The sequence below is a fragment of the Cynara cardunculus genome (assembly GCF_001531365.2).
Source record: "Cynara cardunculus var. scolymus isolate 2C chromosome LG 11, CcrdV1, whole genome shotgun sequence".
NCBI lineage: Eukaryota > Viridiplantae > Streptophyta > Magnoliopsida > Asterales > Asteraceae > Cynara > Cynara cardunculus.
The window spans coordinates 21,227,166-21,247,038 of NC_037538.1; the positions used below are offsets into that span (position 1 = coordinate 21,227,166).

General features: G+C 35.0%; 1 protein-coding gene across 1 annotated transcript; it reads right to left on the reverse strand.

The window, feature by feature from the left end:
• Positions 1 to 15,624: 15,624 nt before the first annotated feature.
• LOC112521668 (VQ motif-containing protein 22-like) lies at positions 15,625 to 16,495 on the reverse strand. Its single transcript, XM_025130659.1, has one exon. It carries the CDS (start codon positions 16,446 to 16,448, stop codon positions 15,891 to 15,893), a length of 558 nt encoding a protein of 185 aa, XP_024986427.1. The 5' UTR covers positions 16,449 to 16,495; the 3' UTR covers positions 15,625 to 15,890.
• Positions 16,496 to 19,873: the final 3,378 nt, after the last annotated feature.

The following is a 19,873-nucleotide window of genomic DNA, read 5'->3' on the forward strand; positions in this document are numbered from 1 at the left end:
CAGAGCCTCTGGTGATGCTAACAGAGCCTCTGTTGTTTTTGACAAGAGACTCTCTGGCTGTGCCGTCCTCTGTTATCTTTTAGATGACTATCTTCAGATTMCTWWTYCTGGATAAGGCTATTCCTGTTCTGGATAGCGTCAAACTTATCCAGGTTTCGTGGGTTACTGCCTATAAATAGAGTGTTTCAGATAGAGAAAGAAACACATACAAGAGCATCAAGAGAATTCTCTTTGTAATAGATAGATTCAAAATCATATGAGAGTCGATTAGGGTTTCTTGAGAGTTTGTAATTTCTATTTCAATAAAAGAAAAGCAGCCGCTGTTTCTCTGTTTAATCTTCTTGTTTACTTTCTCTTACAAACTTCTAGTGTAAATCGTTCTACTGTCAGATCTGGAGGACACTTCCGAGTTAAATTAAGATTTACAACTCTGATTTTCCCAGACTTTTATACTTGTATGTCTTATAAGTCTGGAAGACAACTCTGAATTTTAAATGAAGAAAATGAGTTGAGACTTTTCCTCAGGTCTAAAGAAAACTCTGAACATTAAGTATGAAACACAAGAAATCAGAGTTCTGTTGTTAGGCTGGAAAATAACTCTGGACTTAACTCTAAATAAAAGAAATTCAGAGTTGTCTTCTAAGTCTGGAAAGTATCTATGTGCATCACTCTGAGTCACAAGAATACTGACTTCTTATAACGCAGAAACGAAACTCTGAACTTTAACTCTGAAGAAGAGTTGATAGTTGTATTCTAAGCTTGGGAAGTAACTATGGAAATAAGTCTGAACCAGACCAATTCAGAGTTATGTTGCAAGTCTAGGAAATAACCAATACCTGATATAGTTTAGACTTCATCTGAATTCCTATATTCAGACTTGTAATATTCAGACTTACAAGTCTGAATGACACTTCAGAGTTAAATTCAGACTTGCAACTCTGAATATCCCAGAATTTTATACATGTAAATTTTCTCATCCAAATTTGACCTAACTTTGTCCATTGCCACGTGTTTTAATATCATTGGACCAACAATTAAGACAACTCATAAAGCAATTAATGAAGTTTAAAAAACCCCTTCGTTTTAATTTGCATGCCGAATGATGTGATTAAAGACTCTACTCTTACAAGTGTCACTCTACAAACAAACCGTTAAAGTTCTTTATTTAAATCGAAACCCATATACTCCATATTTGTTAATCGTTTATACTCCCACCTTCATTTAGCTCATACGAACTTGCCTCTTTGTAATCACGAAACTCACAAAGCAAACCATCAATGGCTCATTCACAATCCAACGTCTAAAAAACAATCCACACCACCAAAACCTGCGTCGAACCCTCCTCCTCCTCGGATTCTGACAATGAGGTCAACCAGGGTACTTCTACTCTGGTTGGAAACATTGAAGTTGCGCTCCAACAACATGTCTCCCTTTCTTTAGGATATCACTATTCACCATTGAACTCTGAATTCAATCACCCAACTTCGATTCCAAACCCCAATGAAGAACAACAGACACAGAACCCTGAAAAAGACACCCCTGCACCTGTTGAATCCCAAGTTGAAGTAGGTGATGCTCATGGAAATCACCCAACATAGACTGCTGCTATGTCTGAAGACACCGAAAAACCTGATTTAAGCAAAGCTTTTTTGCTAGAATGCGAATATGACCTCATAAAGGAAAACAACAGTGCATTAAACCTCAACTCTGAAAAATTTAAACTTGATCACCAGATTTTGATTGAAATGCTTAAAGGACATCCACTCAAAAGGATGTTCACTAGAAGGAATGAAGTTCGTGTTCAGTATCTTCAACAATGGTGGAAAAATCTGACATACTAGGAGGAAGAAAATGAAATTGTTCAATGGCAGGAGGGTATAGTTTTTCACTATCTTTGGAACTCATAAGAATATGCTTTGCCTACCAAACAAGGATGAAGTCTTGGGGAAATCGGATTTTGATTCCCTACCTTCTTAGGAATAGATAATTGCAGACTTCATCTTATTGGGATATAAAGATCCCTTGCCAACACTTAGTAGTTTCAGGAGGAAGGGTTTGCCACCTATTTGATACTGCCTCTTCTCTTGTATCAACATGTATTTATCACCCAAAGCCTCAAGCCTAGACCAAGCATCAAGAACAACACTGAAGATCTTCCATGGTATAGCCTTCAATATGCATTATGATTATGCATCGCTATTCATGGAAGAAATCAAAGCATATATTACAAACCCCCAGGTACATTCCATTTCAAAGATTCTTCCAACTCTATGTCAAGGGAGCCATGCACTTGCAACCAAGATTTCCAGCAAGAGAAGAGGAGGAGATGGCCCCACAATTCTACATGGATTCACTCAGGTTATCCACTCCTCTCTCTAACTTCAGAAATCATATGACACTCCCCTTGGAGTTGAGATCATATATTAGGAATGACAATAGGGTACTTAGAGAATATTGCGCTTCTATGGGACTGCCAAAATCGATGACCCTACCCAAGAAGCAACCCCCTTAGGATGAGTGGTGAGGGGTCTAAAGAAAAGAGTGTTGGAGATGAGACACACAGGGTTAAGTCTCCTTGGAGTGTAGAGAGGAAAAATGAAATCGAGAGTCTGGGTATAAGAGGTAAAAATGAAGGGGAGGTTTTACAGAGATCAGGGTAAAAAAAAGAGGTCTCTGCCCCATTCCCAAAAATTCGGGCACACACATCTCCTATATCTCCACACTTTTTGGTCGAAGGTATTGAAAAAGGCAATAAGCCCATGCCAACTCTCGTATCAGCCCCACCCACCCACTCGTCTTCTTCTCAAAAGGGAGATGTTTCATTAAAACCATTAGGGCAATCACCACATATAATATTGGTTCCTCATTTGAAGAAACCCAATGTTGAAATCAAGGAACATTTGTACCATCTTCATCATTCTTTCATTCACATCGAGTCGGGAAGTCCATCCCCCATTGAGCCAAATACAGATTATGAAACTGCTATTCTTTCTAACACCGGCACAAGTCTTTGTGACTTACCTTCTCAAGTAGTTTGTCAACCTGCCCTAATACCTATAGACATTCCTTCTAGGGATGGTCAAGGATTGGGTGGACGTCCTGGTGGGATGAACATCAATAAGATCCAAGTACCAAGTACATTTGTTGTACATGATGTGTTCATCACATCATTAGGACAACCCACACCTATTGTGGGATTGAAAACAAGATCATTTGTTGATCTTGGTTTCCTATCAACAATTGTCACAAATACAGAGTTTAACAACTTTAATGACTTTTGTACGAGTGAATTTGCAAAGATTCACTCTAAATCAATGAGTTGACAGCTTCAAATCAAATACAAAGTTTGAAAGAAAGGATGACGCCGATGGAGGAAGAAATTGGGGAAAAAATCGAAGGTCTTTACAATTCTGTACTACTAACTGAAGACCAATTGAAGGGTGTGAAGAAAATGGCAGACACCAACCAAACAACCCTGAACAACTTGGCATCAAACTCTATCTCCAAACAAGAGTTCCAAGTGTTCCGAAGCTGCATTCTCAAGAACTTTGAGATTCTGTCTCATAAGATGATTGAGATGCACGCTAAAACCGAAGGTACTATACTTAGCCACTTAAATACCCTCAGGCAGTCTCAAATGGATCACCCCCCATATACAAGCCAAAACACAGAATCCAAGCCAACCTCTAAGTGATCCATATGCTTCTCAACAAAATCCCATCCCTACCATTCCCAAAGCCTACATGCCTAATACTGAAGATTTTGCCACATTTGCTCAACTAAATGAAGTGAAAGCAGAAATGGTAGATTTAAAGTACATGATGATGTTAATAAGGAAGGATCTTCATGAGATGGGTTGCATGGAACAAGCTGGGACATCCAAAATGAAGCATGATGAAGATCACGACTCTGATGATGAAGAGAACTGTGATAATCAAGAGAGGAGTAAGAAAATAATGCTAAAAATAGTGAACAACATTGGGAATGGCATCTAATGCAGATGCAACAGAAGAGGACAATGTTGAAGGGGAAGTTGGTGATGGAGAAAGAATGTAGATAATCATGAAGCAGTTACTAATGAAAGCAGAGAACATGGAAATAGAGGAAGTAGAGACAAGTACCATTCCTAGTTCAGATGGGGAGTTTAAAAACCTAAATGATGAGCTAGAAGACAAGCATGAGGATCTTTTTTAAAACTCATGTCTTGCAATCATTCCTTTTACCCCTTTATATTCATTTATTTCATTTACTGAAAAAAATTATTTTATTACTTCAACAATTCAGTCCACGGAGGAAGAAGAAACAACATTACAAACTTCAGATTCAGAAGTTTCTATAGGGGATGAGCTGGAATTATGAAATATGATGGCACTATGGTCTCCTTTGGGTATTTCAACCACATGTACCTAACACCGGATGAGGAGAAAGTCTTACTTGAACATCAAATTGATGGGAACTGGCCTGGAGAAGTGTAGATGATGTACTCAAAGATGATAAACAGGCTAAGAAGAAAAGGGTCAGAGCTGAATATAGAAATCCCAATTAGTTCAAGTAGCATATTTCGATATCAGATCCTTTGTTGCTTTGGATTATTTGGATCTACAAGTAATTAGAGCGGACAATTGTGTATATCAGATCTCTAGTGCCGATTTTTTGAGGCTAAAGCTAAAAAATCAGGTATTTCTGCTTAACCTTTTTCAAAAAGCAGACATCTCCTAGGCTGAAGTGGAGCTAAGAAGGACAATGAGCATTTACATAAGAAATCTAGGGTTATATGATCCTCAAGTTGCTTTAGATCTAAACCTAATAAGGATTAATGCTCACAACCCTTTGGATGAAACCTCTAATAACATCCTTCTATTGCATAAATTTGTACACCTGTTGCAGTCACAATACTACTTCCAAGTTCAACAATGAAATATGTGCTCAAAGTTACAAGGCTTCCTTTGTTTACATCTGAAGTACTCACGCATTTTCTTGATGCCATGGAGGAAGCCACTTCTGTATAAGAAGATGTAAAAGAGAAATTTCTGCACGAAATAAAGGAAAGGCTGAAACTTAGAAAATTGGTCAGAGATTGTCAAAGCCTTGGAATAATGGAGCCGAATCCCAAGAAAGCCTTGGAAAATGTTGTCTCACTACCATATGAGTATTTCATCTCTCCAACTTTGTGAAAGATTGCTCCAGAATTAGTAGTGAAAGAGAAGAAAGAAGAAGAAATAGATTTGAATCAATGGTTTCTTGAATTCAAATTATGAAATTTATTTAGGTCAGAAAGGAATTTCAATGTAAAAACCTATGTGGATACCTTTACAAGAAAGTCAATTGCATTCAAGAGACAGTATGAAATTTCATGCACAAAATAGGGAAGTTTAGAAGGGATGTCTATTCAGAGTTGAATTTACAAAGTTGGTGGACATCAAACAGAGAACTTGGAACAACATACCATACCAAGTGTTCACTATTGAGAGAGAAGACAAAAGGACGAAGCTGATTTTAGATTCATCAACCTCAAAGATCTGCTTCAACTCTATTACAAGCTAGTTCCATTTGAAGACAAAGTTGCGAACTTCAGAAATGGATTGACTGTTGTTGTTCATGGCATTCTTAGAGCTATCTTCATGGGAGCCATGTGTGACTTTCAATTGGCCTTAACTTTGAAGAGAGACAGGGTATACTTAGTCCGTCCAAATATAAGTCTTGGGAAATTTGCAAGCTTTCACACAGGGACTGTAGTGTGTGATCCTCCAGGATACATTTGCAAGAATTTGAAAGAGAAGTTCTTGTTCATAATATATGTTACGCCTAAGTACAGCTGTGGTACTTTGATTCAGGTTAACAATTCATTAGACAAAAGACTGTGCAAGAAGCCTAGAATTATTTCAAAAGAAGAATGGCCAAGATTGAAAGACCTAATCAATTGGATGAGGATGTAGATTGACTCCCATCTTGAATATAGAAGAATCATCATTGACAAGTTCATCTTTATTCTTAAAGACAGGAACTTCACAATTTGAAATGAAGTGGAAGATTGAAAGATTTGAAGAACATTGGATGTAAACTTCCCAAGCACAAAGGCCTGCAAAGTTTAGTTTTGTAGATTATAAGTTTCAGTTTCATTATTTAGCTTATAATTCATTCATTATGTAGATAGTACAATTTTTAATAATAGGAATTGATTCATTAATTCGTTGAAGCAATGTAAGCAGATTGGTCTGCATTCTTGATTATTTAATAATAGATCAGTACCTTGACTACCAACACGCTTTATTCTTACCTTGTTTTAAACATTCTTCATATTCTTTTATTTGCATAAGTCTAAGTCCAAAGAGTTATTCTTAAAGATCTGCTTGAACTCTCTTAAGATAGGAACTTCTAAAATTGAAGCAAAGAGGAAGATTAAAAGAAATCTGCAAACTTCAAAAGGTTGTTTCTAAACTTGCCAAGCATAGAAGTCTGCAAACTTTAATTTCCTAGATTATACGATTCATATTCTTTGTTTATCTTAGAATTCATTCACTATACAAATATGTTGACCATGCATATGAGAGGATACAATTTATTAATTCATTGAAGCAACGTAAACAGATTGCTTTGCGCCTTCATTATTATATAAGAGATGAATACCTTTCACTACTAATATAAGAAGAAGAAAGAAGCAAATTCGGACTTCTAAGTCCAGAAATTAAGGAACCAGAATTATGACTGTAAGTTTGGTAAAAAGGGTTCTACTTTATCTTCTAGATTGGCCGGAAGTTCCTGAAATGGAAGCGACAACGAGGTCGAAACACGGATAGGTGCTATATATGCAACAAAAAGGGGCACTTTGCAAGAGACTGCAAAGACAAGAGAAAATCCCAAGCGCTGATTCAGACACTCAACCAAATTGAGCCTGTTGACATCTCTGATCTAGAGTATCTCTACTCTCTTGATGATGAACTTAATGATCAGTCATTATGTTCAATTGCCTATTTCGATTCTTCTGATGAAGAATCCGAAACAGAGTCTCATCCAGACATTGAAGTTTTTCTGATAAAGCCTCTTCCCGCTTTCCAAGCAAGCCATTTTCCTCTCCCACACATCCCACATGTTTTACCTGTACAAAAATCTCAACCAGTTCCTTTAGCCAAGGTACACCTTCTCACCATGACGTATGCCAAACCTATCTCGGTTGTCGCCTTTTTTGATACTGGGTCTTCTGTTTCAATATTGAATCCCAATATCTTACCCAGCAGCTACTGGAGGCCACATAACCAACATTTTCTTGCAGCCAATGGTGATACTTTTGTCATTGACAAAATCAGTATCCCGGTTTACATCCGGCTTTTTCCTAAATGTGTGGTTAAACACAGGCTATTAGGATCCAGTTCGCATGGCAAAGACCTTCTGATCGATTTCGACATATTCCATACACTACCAGGATTGAGGTATGCAAAACAGGGTCTACAATACAAGAGTTTCCTAAATCCATGGAGCTCTATTCCACGACTCTTCATGGCATCAGACGTCACTATGGATAGTCACAAAGAGCAGATTATTCAATCTTCTTGCGCCTCCAATCACACAGAGTTTTTAAAGAAAAATGGATCTCCACTATGGTTAAATCCTTCGTTTTTTGTTACACTCCCATTCAAACAAAACRAAGATGTYAACCCCACAAGRGCRAGCCACCCGGGTATGAATCCAGATCACTACCAGCTTGCAACCCAGGAGTGTTCAGAACTGTTAAACCAAGATCTCATAGAACCAACTACATCGCCATGGGCATGTGAAGCATTCTATGTCAACAAGAGGAGTGAACAAGTTCGTGGCAAGCTTAGGCTAGTCATAAATTATCAACCCCTCAACCAATTCTTGGCTGATGACAAGTTTTCTCTACCACAAAAGAAGTCATTGTTCCAGTCTCTCGCAGATGCAAAGGTTTTGTCCAAGTTTGATCTCAAAGCTGGTTTTTGGCAATTAGGGTTACATCCTGATGACAGACCAAAAACCGCCTTCTGCATCCCAGACCATCACTACCAGTGGAAAGTTATGTCGTTTGGTTTAAAAAAATGCTCCATCTGTCTTCCAAAAGGCAATGATAAGGATTTTTGAACCAATACTCAACAATACTCTGGTATACATCGATGACATTCTTCTGTTCTCACCRGATGAGAAATCTCACATAGATTTACTCACCAAGTTTCACTCCATTGTCAAGGAACATGGGATTATGTTATCCGAGAAGAAGATGGAAATCAGAGTCAACTCAATTGATTTTCTTGGTATGAAGATATCTGGTGGGCAATACCAGCCACAACCTCACATTGCTCAAGAACTRCACAAGTTCCCAGGAATCCTGACGTCACAAAAAGAAATCCAACAATTTCTCGGGCTAGTTAATTATATGGCAGATTTTTTGCCTAAATTATCAAGCCATACTRTGCATTTATTCCYTATGCTAAARAAARATCCACCCTCRTGGGGTAAAGAWCAGACTTTAGCTATAGAAAKAATAAWGCAACTGGCTGATGTGATGCCTYCTWTAAAGATTCCTACTGTTTCTGACAAAAGGGTCCTCCAGACTGACGCAAGTGATGAGTACWRGGGGGCAGTCCTAATAGTTCAAGACAAAGCTGGTGTCAGAACAATTTGTGGATACAAAAGTGGCACGTTCAAAGATTCGGAGCAGCACTACCACTCTACCTTTAAAGAAATCCTAGCGGTCAAAAGGGGAATAGAAAGATTCCAATTCCATATAATCGGGCACGATTTCCTGATTGAAATGGATATGTCTTATTTCCCACGAATGCTCCAGTTCAAAAGAAAGATTCTCCCAGAGGCTCAACTTTTGAGGTGTGCAAACTGGTTCTCTCAATGGAAATTCACTGTGAAACATATCAAGGGGTCAGAAAATATCCTGGCAGATTTTCTGTCAAGACCAAAAGGCTATAAATATGATGTTCCAAAAGACATCCAGATCATCCACAAAGCCAAGGTCCTTCCAATGGTATTTCCTGTCGAGAATGCAAGTTCTTCCAGCTCTCCTGTTCCAAACACTTCTCAAACTCCACAACAGGTTAATCCAGCTGAAGATATCACAGTTGTACCACAAGTCCTGCCAGATGAAGTAACAGAAACCATTGCTGATCTCACTTTAAGAGAGAGGTCCCAGTTGAATTACAAAACGTTTTTCACCATCATACTGAAGAAGCATGGTCTGTTCATGAGAAACCTTCAGTTCCATCCGGATTACCCATACCTAAATGTCTTCCATATCCATGACTTACATAGGTTACCAAAAGAAGCCCTTTGTTTCTTCTGGTATCTGTTCGAGTCCCATACCATAGCAATATCGTTCAACTCAGCCAAACTACTCAGCTACATTTTTCAATGTCAGTTTGACAGTCCACCCCCAGGGGCAAAGAACGTGTTCACCCTTCTCCARTGGTTCCTCCCGGCTCATCAATGGATTCAACGATTAGCTGTCTGTTTCAAGACCTATGTTGTAATCATGTTTAGAAGACCCTGCTCCTTCTTACCACATACGGCTCTTCAACAACAACAATCKCTGGTCTACCACTCTCCATTATCATTCATTCATGAATGGAATGATCGCAACCCAGGCAGCTCGCACTACGAATGGTCCCAACCAAAAATATATTTAGAAACAAGGCGGATCCTAGCCAGTGCTAACCTAGTTGATCCAGATTCAATCCCATAACAAGTCCTAAATAATGAAAACCTTTGGCCCTCTGATCACCCAGTTGTGGCATTATGGGATGAAGCGCTTAAAGACTGGTACCGGACTCATCTCACAAAGAAATTGGACACTTCCGATGATGAAGACGATAATGAAGACGATGAACGTTATGATCCCGGAGAAAATATGTATGATCCTTATGAAGAYGATCCGTCTCATCCTGACTCTCGCTGGAAATAATTATCATAGTTCAAATAAAATAAGTGTCTCGACAAATTTGTGATGTAATAATGATGTAAGCTTATAGTCACCTAGTTGTGATGTAAGCGCTTACCTCATTTAGTTTGTTTTCTAGTTTGAATTATTACTAGCTTTTGTCATGCTTATGTCATGCTTGCACAAGGGTGCCTTTTCCTTCTCTATAAAAGGAAGGCTTCCCCTCATTTGTAAATCATCCTTGGAAAAGAAATACAAGTCTCTTTCTTATATCTACTCTTGTTCTTAAGTTTAAGTTGATGTTCTTCATGCTTTCTCTTATACAAGCTTCTTAGTTTTCAAGTTACAGATCAGTCTCCCTTAGTCTCTCAATCTCCCTGTCTCCCAGTCTTGGGAATCACCCTTTGGTATCAAAGCCAGAAGTTCTGGTTCTTATACAAACCAGAGTTTGTCACTAAGTCTGGAAAGAACAAAAATGATTCAGAGTTCATTCTTCTAAGTCTGAAAAAAGAAGGAAACACAGTTTATCCCTCCAAGTCTAGAAAAAAGGGTTCGGAGTTAAGACTTATAAGTGTAGAGCAAAAGGAAACCAGAATTTGTCTTTAAGTCCGGACAGAAAGGGTTTAGATTACAGACTTTTAAATCTGGAAAAGAAAGAACCAGAGTTATGCCAATAACTCTGGAAAAGAGAAATCAGAGTTTATGCCTCTAAGTCTGGAAAATAAGAATTCATAGTTCTAAGTCTGCATAAGAAGGAACCACAGTTTATGCTTGTAAGTTTGAAGAAAAAGGGGCAGACTTTACACTACTAATTGTGCAAAAGAAGAAAGCAGAGTTTGTCTATAAGTCTGAAGAAAAATGGTTCAAACTACAGACTTTTCAATCCAGAAAAGAAGGAACCAGAATGATGCCTCTATGTCTGCAAAAAAGGGTTTATATTTCTAATTCTGGAAATGAAGGAACCAGAGTTAATGCCTTTAAGTCTGTGAAAAAAGGCTTCATACTTCCAAATCTTCAAAAGAAGAAACCAAAGTTTATGTTAGTCTGGACAAAAGGGTTCAGATTTTATGCCAGATTTTATGCCTGTAAGTCTGGAAAAAAATGAGTCAAATTTTATGCCTATAAGTTTGGACCAAAAGTGCTCAGAGTTCATACTTATAAATCTGGGGAAAATGGAAACCAAAGTTTGTCTTTAAGTCTGGAAAAAAAAACTTCATATTTCTAAGTCTGCATAAGAAGGAACCAGAGTTTATGCCTATAAGTCTGGAAAAATAGGGCACAAACTTCACACTACTCATCTTCTTCTGCAAGGGAGAATACTTAATAGCACCTTTGGGGCAATCAAAACAACACAATTGCCTACTGATAGTTATAAATTTACTAACATAAGCCAAATAAATCAGCAAACCAAGTATATAACAAAATAATTCCAACAATTCCAAAAAATTATGTTCAAAACACAAGGCACCCAAAATAAACAGGATAAAAAACAATTAAAATAGTTGTCCATCATAAGTAACCATGTCATTTCTCAAGATTGCAGATTTTAAGAGATTTTCTTGCCGACCCTTTGACTGCATCATCGGCATCACAAAATTCATCAACCTCAAGTTCACATCAACACCCTTTCACATCTTTTTCTCATACATTTTTCCCTTGTGATTCCAGTCTATCTGTTGTGCTCTAATTGACATCAGATCGCATTGCATTCTCACCCATACATGAAACAACATCCTTCAAATAAGATAACAATGGCATATGTTATTTTAAGTACTTAATAATGAATAAATTTAAAAATTACTTTAAATTGCTGAGCAAAAAAATCCTACAATGTAACATGGAATTTAAGCCCCATAAATAACTTCAAAGGAATTAAATACTTCGTGAATATTAGTGTTAGTCTATTAAAATAAAAATACTAACCCCAAATAATGTATTTCAATCTGCATTCGCCTCTTCGCTTGTCCATTGTCATCTGGAAAACTGATCATTGTCTCACAGGCTACAACCTCACCAATCACATCTATATAATGATTAAAAAATCAATATGAAGAACTCTAATATGAATAATAGAATATAATAAAATTTATTTGAAAAATATAAAAAATATGAGATAATTTAATTGACTAACCAATTGCTGCATGTTCTGGAATTATCTTTGATATAACATATTGAAACTTGACATGTGAAAAACCAAATACGTAACCATTAAAATCCAGGCACATGGTAGCCGATGTTTTGTAATACAAACTTAACTTTTTTGTATTATCAATTATCTTGTATTTGAAGGAATGTCGAACAATTGTAGGATTTTTGATGAATACAACAACCCCTTCATGAAGCAAACTTTTGAAATTGGGCACCAATTTTTGTAGAACATTGGCATGGATCTTAGTCCCCTAAAAACATTAATATGGAATAGGACTGAGTATCAACAATACGAAAATATTACCAATCCGAGGTAATAACAAAATATGATGAATACAATACTAAAGATTCGAAAAGAAATAAGAATTTACATGTTCATCCATTAATATCATCTTGATGGAATATATTTGATCAAGATTTTTAAATACCGGTTGGTTTCATAATCGAATTATTCTGACCTTTACAATGAAATCATATTTTTGTATGTCAAGATCTTTAATCAGAGTAACATTCCACACATCCATTATTCTGTAAAAGACAGAACATTAATCAATTAATCATAAAGTGAGTACTTACATAGTGTATGAAACTTATTATACCTTACAGCAGATAAACAACTATGGTTCACTATGGGCGTTTGAAGCTGAGATTTGTTGTCAATCTGAGTGATGAATAGTAGCAAAATTCACCTACAATTTAAAGCCACAGTTGATGAGGAAAAAACAGAATTTGAATCCAAACTTAAACTAATTTATGATTTTTTTTTGGGATTACAATAGAAAATGAAAGTAAGTCAATTGTAAAATAGATAAAGAAGAATCGGAATTTGAATTGAAACTTAAAACTAAATCCCTGTTATATTATGATTACAATACTAATTGGATAATTGTATAGCCTAGAAAATAAGTCAGAATAAAACTGAACTTTATCTAGATGAGTTCAGACTTGTAATCAGGTCTGAAAATTCTGAACACTAACTCTGAAGAACAAGAATTCATAGTTGTGTTGTTAGACTGGAAATAACTCTAGACTTTAACTCTGAATAAAAGGAATTCAGAGTTGTCTTCTAAGTCTGGAAAGTAACTATGAGCATAAATTTGAATCACAAGAATTCTGATTTCTTATAAGTCAGAAATGAAACTTTGAACTTCAACTCTGAAGAGCAGTTCAGAGTTGTATTCGAAGTCTGTGATGTAACTATGAAAATAAGTTTGAAACAGAACAATTCAGAGTTATGTTGTAAGTCTGGCAAATAAACAATACTTGATGTAGTTCAGACTTCACAGGTCAGACTTCATTTGAATTGCTACATTCATACTTAGAAGTCTGGAGGACACTTCAAAGTTAAATTCAGACTTACAACTCTGATTTTCCCAGACTTCCATACTTGTATGTCTTATAAGTCTAGAAGACAACTTTGAATTTTAAATGAGGAAGATGAGTTGAGACTTTTCCTCAGGTCTAAAAGAAAACTTTGCGCATTAACTCTTAAACATAAGAATTCAGAGTTCTGTTGTTAGGCTGGAAAATAACTCTGGACTTAACTCTGGATAAGAAATTTCAGAGTTGTCTTCTAAGTCTAGAAAGTATGTATGAGCATAACTCTAAATCACAAGAATCCTGACTTCTTAAAATTCAGAAATGTAACTCTGAACTTCAACTCTGAAGAGGAGTTCATAGTTGTATTCTAAATCTAGGAATAAACTATGGAACTAAGTCTGGAACAGAAAAAATCAAAGTTATGTTGGAAGTCTAAGAAATAACCAATACCTGAGGACTTCAAAGCTTAGACTTCATTTGAATTTCTACATTCATACTTACAAGTTTGAATTACACTTGGAAGTTAAATTCAGACTTACAACTCAAATTTTCCCAGACTTTCATACTTGTATGCCTTATAAGTTTGAAAGACAACTCTAAATTTTAAACAAGGACTGCAGATTTGTCCTTAGACTTTTATATCTGTATGTCTTATAAGTCTGAAAGACAACTCTAATTTTCACTGAGGAAAAGGGGTTCAGACTTGTCCTCGGGCCTGCAAAGAAACTCTGAACTTTAACTCTGTAGCACAAGAATTCAGAGTTGTGTTGTTAGGCTGTAAAATAACTCTGGACTTTGACTGTGAAGAAAAAAATTAAGAGTTGTCATCTAAGTCTGAAAAGTATCTATGAGCATAACTCTGAATCACAAGAATTATTTCTTATAAGTCAGGAATGAAACTCTAAACTTCAACTCTAAATAGGAGTTCAGAGTTGTATGATAAGTCTGGGAAGTAACTATGGAAATAAGTCTAAAACACAACAATTCAGAGTTATGTTGTAAGTCTGGCAAATAACCAATTCCTGATGTAGTTCAGACTTCACACTCAGACTTCATTTGAATTCCTGCATTCATACTTAGAAGTCTGGACGACACTTCAGAGTTAAATTCAGACTTACAACTCTGATTTTCCTAGACTTTTATACTTGTATATCATATAAGTTTGGAAGACAACTCTGAGTTTTAAATGAAGAAAATGAGTTGAGACTTTTGCTTAGGTCTAAAAAAACTCTAAACATTAACTCTGAAGTACAAGAATTCAGAGTTATGTTGTTAGGATAAAAAATAACTCTGGACTTAATTCTGAATAAGAGAAATTCAGAGTTGTCTTCTAAGTCTGGAAAGTATCTATGAGCATCACTCTGAATCACAAGAATTCTGACTTATTATAATTCAGAAACGAAACTCTGAAGTTCAACTATGAAGAGGAGTTCATAGTTGTATTCTAAGCCTGGTAAGTAACTATGGAAATAAGTCTAAACCAAACCAATTCAGAGTTATGTTGCAAGTCTGGGAAATAACCGATACCTAATGTAGTTCAGACATCACAGTTTAGACTTCATTTGAATTCTTATATTCAGGCTTACAAGTCTGAAAGACACTTCATAGTAAAAATCAGACTTGCAACTCTAAATTTCCCAGACTTTTATACTTGTAAATTTTCTCATCCGAATTTGACCTATAAGTCTGTAGAGAACAAACTTATAAGTCTGTAGAGAACAAACTTATAAGTCTGAGGAATGGAAATCCAAATTTCTGCTTATTTAAGTTTTTGAAAAAGTATGTAGAGATCAGACTTCTATGTTTGGAAAAGAAGGCTGCATAGCTCAGACTTGTACATTTATCGTTATCATAGCAAAGGCACAACCATAATTGACACTTATAATACAACAAAATAACCCTGGAAAATCATTCTGGACTAAAGTTCAGAGTTGTATTCCATGTCTGGAAAACAACATTTCAGACTTTTGCCATTTAAGTTTGTGGAAAAAGTCTGTAGAGATCAGACTTATAAGTCTTGAGGAATGGAAATCCAGACTTTTGCTTATTTAAGTCTGTGAAAAGAAATCTCTTTTCATACGGAAATCAGTTATGTTTACAGGGACAAATGTTAATTAAATAAGCTCATTTGAACCAGTAATGTAAATTGTGTATACATACATGTTTAGGCGAGAAATCCTTATAACCGTCGCACAATAAAACGGCACGTGACAACCAAGTTACTTATATATATATATATATACATAAAATGTTAGTACACAAAGATGAATATTATCATCTTAACTTCTATCCAAACAAGATGCAAATGAACAATACATAAGAAATTTACATTCCTGGATTTGCTCTATCTAATTATATAATATGAAAGCCAAGAACTAAGTTAACAAGGTAGACATTTGTCTTATTTAAATGTATATAACATAGATTTTAATTAAAGCCTACGAGTTTAGTAGCTATCATGAGAGCCAATTAAAACCCATAATTCTTATTCTTAGATGACAACTTGAGAACCATGTTCTTCTCTTTACCAATTATAACTATAAGGCCCTCTCTGTCCGTACCCCAGATTTTGATCATCGCCATCATAACCGGTGCTACTTCCACCGTCGTCCACCGTCATCGTGAAATATGGCTGTCGGCTATGTTGTTGCCGGTACTGCACGTTACGGCCATCATGAGGGAACAGCCCTCCTACTGGACTACTTGATGCGACCCCATCATTGATGTTAGATGAAGTAGTGCTGTAAGTGTTCAAAGAATGATGAGTAGCAGTTACAGAGGAGGAGTGATCGTGTGATGGCAAGGGAGCAGCACCAACGTTGCCACCACCAGTGAATTGTTGAACCATGGCACGGAAGTTGCTGGTGTCGGTGTTGAGTAAGGTGGTCGGCGTTTTCCTGGAAGCCCTTGACCGTCTACGGTTGTTGGTGTTAGTGGGTCGTGTTACCCTGCTGAGCTGATTAGAGACACCGGTGTTTGTGGCGGTGACCACCGGGGCAGCGTCACCGGACCAGCTGCTTTGCATGGTTGCCGGTTGGTTGTTTTGGTAGAATTGCAGCCATTCATCGTTGGATCTTGACATGGTTCCAACTCATCACATACGAGAGAGAATTGTGATTAAGGATTGAAATGGTTGAATTGATGGCGATGAATACGAAAAGAATAAAACGAATAGGAAGTTTGGTCGTTGGTCAAACTATGGACTTTTCTTGATTGTGCCACGTGGGGTTGGATGGACTTTGGCTACTTCTGGAAGCTCATTATAAAGCATCTACACCCAAGAGAGCTTCTTGGAAGCAACCAAATAAAGCCATAAATGTTGACTTCGTATGTAAGGTGTTTCTTGGCTTTTTACATTGTTTTAGGTTTGTTTTTTAAGCTTCTTGTTTTTTTTCTTTTATATACATCTATACTATATTATAAATTATTTAATAAAAAATTTTAAATATCATTTTTATATATTAAATACTGTTTATTAATATATATATTAATTAAAATTTAATATTACAAGTAATTTTACATAAGTATAAATTATTAAAGTTCTATTTTTAAATTCTTGTAACTAATATTAAAAATCTAAATTATAATTAAGACAATAATTTGGTTCTAACAGAATTTTTAATTATTATCTTTATAAAAAATTATATTATTTATACTGGCTTATAAAGCAGAATTGCTAAAAATCTTAAAAACAATCTTAAATGCATAAGGTACTGCTTTTTTATGCATAAAGTCTTAAAAGTTTTAATTACAAGTCATTTATGCATATGGTACGATTCAACAATCCTTCACCTTTTACAACTCATACTTTTAAGTTTTATTTTTCCCATATTTAGTTTTGGTTCCTAATAGACATTTAAAATTCAAACCATCTACCCCTTTCAAAATTTGACCCTTTATGTTTCGAAGATTTTCATCTTACCATCAAAAACTCTCTTACCATTTCAGATTTCAAATGTAAACCTCATATTTTCATAATTCACGATTGATTTTTCCCAATCACCTCCATTGCCCCAGCTACATTTTTCCTCCCCTCTGCCGTTCCTTGCCGTCTCTCCTCCAGTCGCACCGACGCCCTTACAACTTCCACACGTTTTTATACTTGTATAAAAGTCTTCCTTTGACTTTCCATTTTACTATTAGGGTTTGAGCTAGCTGCTTATTTTAAATGTTGGCATTTCGGAGTTCCGGATCTACATTTACAGCATTTGTATACATTAACAAACCCATTTGCTTTTAAGGGTTTATTTGATTCAATATATTCGAGATGGGTTGTGATTCGGGTCGAGTATCTTATTCCACCGCTCCAGTCCTTGACAAATGCTTGTATCTTGCACCATCGCTCTAGTCATTCGGGTTGTGATTAAGGGTTGTGATTATGGATGTATATTTGAATCTAATTAGATACAAATGTAGTAAGCTTTGTTACATCTTTAAGAAATTTTGAATAATCTTAATGAGTTTTTTACATCCCGTTGTATTGCGCAGGTAGACAAGTAGTTAAATCAAAAACAAATTACTTTGTTATTAAATATAAATTAACATCTAATAAAAAATTGAATTAAATAAGTTACATAAAAAAACGAAAATTATTAAATAGTTAATTTGATACTAATATCGATTTATTTTTTTAAAATCTTTATGCTATCTTCAAATTTATATTTTATTCAAAAATAAAAATAATATCGTTATCTCAAAACCACATAAAATCGTATGATATCGATAGAGAAGAATAAAAACTAAACATTAAAATAGAGATTTATCTCGTTGCATTGTACGAGTACCCTTCTAATATATATATATATATATATATATATATATATGTATGTATATATATATATATATATGTATGTATATATATATATATATATATCGTTGTTGGTTCAAATGTTAACCAAGATTATTGTGTTAACTTTGTTAACCAATCTTGGCCATAAATGGTTGTGATTAATCATGATAAAAAATTAATTTTTTAAATTTACAATTCAAAGAACATATGTGAACAAAGGGGAAAAAGGTAGTTAAGTAATTTTCTTTTTTATGTAACTCCCGTATCATTAATTGAGAGTTACAAAATTAAAAAATATCATTATTTTTGTTAATTTATTTTTGTAAATGTAAGAACCATATGAACACACACACACACACACACATATATGAACCGTTGTGTCAAATACAAACAAAAATTGACATATATATGAACTTAGACTGCATAACATTTATGAACACAATACGAACATAATTAGAATAGCTAGTACACGAAAGGAAATAAATAAAAAAACAGGTATCACAATATGAACAGCTTGTGAACAATAATTCTTTCATTATGAAAACATTCAGGAGCGAGCCAATGTTGAGAAAATGCAGCTAGTGTACATATGGATACAATATGAACACTTATGAATAATAGTTTCTTCATTATGAACAATGAGTTTATCTATAATAGCTTGAACGATACCGAAAACTTTACTAGACCTCTTCTACCAATCACAAATTCAAAAACATTATAGATAGAAAAATCAATATTATAAAAAAACAAGATCAAAAATAAATTAACAAAAATTATAAATTCAATATTAGATGCATTGATTCATGTCCCTACTAGAACATATATAAACACATTTGAACATATATGAACACATCTGAACGTATATAAACACTAGTTGCAGTCTATAGCAAGTCAAACATCACAAGTAGCTGATGGAGTAGAATGGTTATCAGAATTGAAATGCATAACAAATTAAGTTGACGATGAACTCATTCCATTTGAACATATGAATTGGGTTCGTAGTAATAATTAAAGAAAAAACTATCAACACAATATGAACTATAAAAATCACAAAAACGTCATAATGAACATAATTTCGATTAAAAGAAATATAATAACATAGTAATCCATTACCAATACAAACACTTTGATTCTTGTCTTCATTTCCGGAACTCGAAGTCCGATTATCATCGTAAACCATTTTAACCTTCTCATTGTTGTCGAGTTGTTTTCCAATGAGTTTATCCATATTAGCTTGAACGATATCGAAAACTTTACTATTTGGTATCCTTTAACAATCACAAATTCGAGAACATTATAGATAGACAAATCAATATTATAGAAAAACAAGATCAATAGTAAATCAACAACAATTATGTGATTTTTTGATTTTGTAACTCCCAATTAATGATATGGGAGTTACATACAAACTAAAATTACATATTTACCTTTGTTATTAAATTATGAGATGGATATAAACCTAGATAAAATATGGATTTTCATTGATTGAGCTTGATTAACAAAGTTAACATAATAATCTTGGTTAACATTTGAACCAAGCACGCTCTCTCTATATATATGGTTAAATTCAAAGAATAAACTCTCTCTCTATCTCTATATGGTTAAATTCAAAGAATAAACTCGTTTATGTAAGGATGTTGAAAGTAATCTTATTCATTATATTAGAATTTTGATCTTCTAACCATTTCACTACCAAAATAACACTCTTTTCCGGCGGA

Coding starts and splice junctions, on each gene's coding strand:
- LOC112521668 (XM_025130659.1), bottom strand. CDS start 16,448: ATGTCAAGATCCAACGATGAATGGCTGCAATTCTACCAAAACAACCAA.